At 43.2% G+C, this 4,111-nt stretch overlaps 1 protein-coding gene across 1 annotated transcript; it reads right to left on the bottom strand.

Moving 5' to 3' along the window:
- Positions 1 to 3,502: 3,502 nt before the first annotated feature.
- Positions 3,503 to 3,877, bottom strand: LOC147507838 (uncharacterized). Its single transcript, XM_086596486.1, has one exon. The coding sequence runs from the start codon at positions 3,875 to 3,877 to the stop codon at positions 3,503 to 3,505; it is 375 nt and encodes a 124-aa protein (XP_086452612.1).
- Positions 3,878 to 4,111: the final 234 nt, after the last annotated feature.

A 4,111-nucleotide genomic window follows, 5' to 3' on the forward strand; every position in this document is an offset into this window, starting at 1 on the left:
ACACCACTACCAGTTCCAGACCTTCTACTAGGTTTTTAACAGGCTGGTGACCATGTACCGTTGACTGTTAATCTTTCCCTCCCCGATAACTGAAAGGGGAAAGGCGTCATTGAGATGGCCACCACAACTGTTGCTCTCCTTCCTCCTCGAGCTAATAGAAGGAGGAGGGCAGATGATATGCTCTTCTCGCCAAAATCCCTAGACTCTCCTGAAAGGGAGATGATCGTGAAGATGAGGCGTTAGGGCTGACTTGATGAGCTTCCTGTTACCAATAAGCACTCCGTTAATGATGTTAACATTGTGCTTGGAGTTCTGGAAGTTGTGCGACTTCCTATTGATAGAGCTGAAGCTAGTATGGCTGGTAGTCTGGATCTGTCATTTCACAGATCTGCCATTTATCTTGCCAAGGTAAAACTTCCTTCTCTGTACAACATTCTGTTTTTCCCATTGTGTTACGTACACACCTTGTATTCTTTTTCAGTTAGTGAATAACTTATTGGCCATGAAAGAACCAATCTTTGCGACCTCCGTCAGTATAGCTGCCGATGACATGGCCACTGGCGAGCTGAACTGGGCAAGAGAGGCTGCTGAGAAAATAGCTGAGGAACTGCAAACCCAAGTAGACTAACTTTTGGCCAGAGAGAAGAAGTCAGATGCTGGTTTCAGGAACATGAAAGAGACAGTTGCCAACCTCCGAAACTCTCTAGACAAGGCCGAAAAGGGAGCTGCCGAGGCTGCTTCTTGGAAAGAAAATTTCTTGGAACTGCGCTCCCAATTCACCACCTTGCAAGCAAAGTATGACCAAGTCCAGGGGGAGCTTCACAATAGGAATACCGAGATGAGAACCCTTGGCCAAGCCATTACTCATGCAAATGAAGTCATGATGGGCTATGAGAGGGCTCTCAAAGAGAAGCGTCTACATTCTAAAAAAAAGGATGGTGATCTCTTGGCGGAGACCTCTGAGTTCTATTCCAAGGTGGTGTAGGAGGTAAAGAATAGGTCAGCTAAGAATGTTATTTGTTTTTCTCTGAGAGTACTTGACGTTTCTGAAGACTCCTTCAATGCAGCCAGACAAGTTAAGTTTGAGGAGGCAATTGAGGCTACTGGATATGTTTCTCAGGTGGATGATCAGGGGTGGGTGACCAACCCTTTCATCTTATTTCCTGACCTGAATACCAGTATCTCAGTGATTCAGAATGAACTTATGCCCAATGCCTCCTCATCTTCTAAAGAAGACACCGATGATGGCATGCCTCCCGTTCATCTTCCTTTTTTGCATGTGCCCATTTAAGGTGAATATTTTGTTCAGCCTTTAACCGTCCTAGCCAATCCAACCACACAGTCAATTCCTGAGAGTGGTCCAGGAGTTCTTGATGCTGGTGCAGCAGTAAGTACTGATGCTGAACCAAAGTTCAATTTTACCCCTGCTCAACAGGCTAAATAAAGACGTAGCTATTCAGTTCATGATTTAGAAAACATTTATTTTGAAACAATTTTTCTATGGGTCTGTAATATTAAGCTATGTTGCTCACAAACTATTTACTTACTGAGCTCTGCAGCTCTTCTAGTTTATGCATGCATTTAAAACATTCTATGTTATATAGCATATAATGACATGAACTACTATGCATATTCTACCCCTAAAGCCCCCAAAGTTAATTTGGAACAACAATAGGTGACCCTAATAGGCTAAACAGGTTAAAATGAGGCATAACTAGAATATGATAAGGATATCATGGGAGCCGTCCAAGTTTAACCGTAACTAAAAGTTCGATCATAATAGAGAAACAGTGTCACAAAGGAGCCATGTGTCTATGCAAAGGTAACTGGGTGCCTTGAGCACACCACTGTGTTTAATAACGATAGGTCATGTTTATTTAAAAAATAAATAGGTTATCGCCAGAATAACAGTGAGGGAGTCTTCCTTAGCATAATCATACCGATATAATTCCAGACCAATGATTGTGTGCTAGGATCTAGATCTAACCTAGATCTTCCCAACAACCCCCATTAGTGATGTTATGAGAGCGCAAGGAAATGGCATATAGTTCGGGCACCCAAGAACACTATCTTTGGTTCTAAGTCAAGCTGGCATACAGTTTACTGAACAATTAGCATGGTTAGATTCCTTAAAGGTTTAACCCATCGAGAATAATCTCAATTTTAAAGAACTAGCGTACAGTTGATGCTGTATGGGGATAAGAAAGGAACTGCCATACAGTTCGGCTTCCCCAAACTCAGTATCTCTTGTTCCAAAGCTGATTGGCATACAATATTCTTGAACAAATAGTGAGAAGATAATTCCCTAAAGGCTTAGTCCATTGTGAATAATAAATAAAGAGCTGACGCAAGGAATAAATTCGATTGCAAGGTTAGGAACTTTATTGATAACTGGAGAGAATAAACAGTGCATAAAGAAGCATGAAATAACAATTTATTGATAGTACTTGTGAAGGTGTTCTACGTTCCATGGTTTGACAAGAACGCCCCCTTCAACAGTATGTAAGTAGTAAAAACCAGTTTGGCCAACCTTGTCGATGAAGTATGGTCCTTCCCAGTTGGGCCCAAGCTAGCCGTTATGCTCTGAGATCTCACGCAGAACCATATCACCAGATTTGAAAGCTCGAATTCAGACTCTCTTGTCGTATGATCTTTTCAAAATCTGCTGGTTGGCAGCCAAGCACAATGCGGCGCCTTCCTGCTTTTCATCCATGAGATCCATTTCTCTGCATAACAATTCCTCATTGTCCAAGGTAACGTTTGACTTTTGAGTGGGAGCAATTAGTTCGGGAGGCATGACAGCTTCAGTTCCGTAGGTCAGTGAAAATGGGGACTCACCAGTCGATCGTCTGGGTGTAGTTCGGTATGCCCATAGGACCTTAGGTAATTCCTCGACCCATAAACCCTTTGCGTCATCTAGTTTGCACTTCATGTTATCCAAAATAACCCTATTGGAGCCATCAACCTGGCCATTGCCTTGTGGATACCTTGGAGTTGAGAAAAGATAGGTGATGTGTAACTCTTCACAGAGTTCAACGACCAATCCGCCAGCGAACTGTTGCCCATTATCTGAGATGATGACTTTAGGTATGTCAAACCTATGGACAATGTTGTTCCAAATGAAATTTCTGATGATATGTTCTCGAATGAAGACAAGGGGAACTGCTTCTATCCACTTGGTGAAGTAATCTATCGCGACCAGTAAGAATCTGACATTACTGGGAGCGGGTGGCAAGGGTCCCACAATGTCAGTTCCCAACTTTACAAATGGCTATGGGCTGGCCAATGGGTGCAGCTCTGTTGCTGGAGCATGGATAATTGAAGCATGTCGCTGACACTTTTCACATTTGCAGGCAAAAACTTGTGTATCCTTTTGCATGTAAGGCCAAAAGTACCCTTGCCTTAGGATCTTGAGAGCGAGTGTTCTGCCCCTAGCATGGTTGCCACAAATTCCTTTGTGGACCTCTCGCATGACCTGTTCAGCGAGGTCTGGGGAGGGATATCATAGATGAGGTCCCAAAAAGAACTTCTTATAAAGATCATCTCCAATAAGGGTGAATATTGGTACCTTTGCAAGCAGACGCCTTGCAGTGTTCTTATCCTCTGGGAGTGTCCTGTCTTTGAGGTAAGACTTGTATGGATCCATCCATTTTGGTGTGGTGGTTGGAATAACACAAACTGTTATAACAGTGGGTGCTTGGATGCTAGGTTTGTCCTGGAACTCTATAGGGATGGAGCGAGACTTGTTGTTGCCCAATATTGAGGCAATATATGCCAAAGCATCTGCGTGTCGATTTTTTAAATGAGGCAACTGATAAAACTGAATATTCTCGAACTTGCTCTGAAGACCCCTTACCAGTTCCAGGTATTTAGCCATTCGTTCATCCCTGGCCTCGTAACCTCCATCAACTTGAAACACAACTAGCTATGAGTCACTAAAAACTGTGAGGTGTGTTAAGCCCAGGTCGAGAGCCATTATGAGGTCAACAAGTATCGCCTCATACTCTGCTTCATTGTTAGAGGCATTCCAACCTAACCTGATGGATTTCTCCAGTCACATACTGTCAGGAGTAACTAACACAGCTCCAAGTCCTCCGCCTCTGTCATTTAA

Source organism: Coptis chinensis, chromosome 3 (assembly GCF_015680905.1).
Source record: "Coptis chinensis isolate HL-2020 chromosome 3, ASM1568090v1, whole genome shotgun sequence".
In the NCBI taxonomy this organism is placed as follows: domain Eukaryota; kingdom Viridiplantae; phylum Streptophyta; class Magnoliopsida; order Ranunculales; family Ranunculaceae; genus Coptis; species Coptis chinensis.

Bases quoted from the DNA above. Each gene is read 5' to 3' on its own strand.
- LOC147507838 (XM_086596486.1), bottom strand. From the start codon at position 3,877: ATGGCTAAATACCTGGAACTGGTAAGGGGTCTTCAGAGCAAGTTCGAG.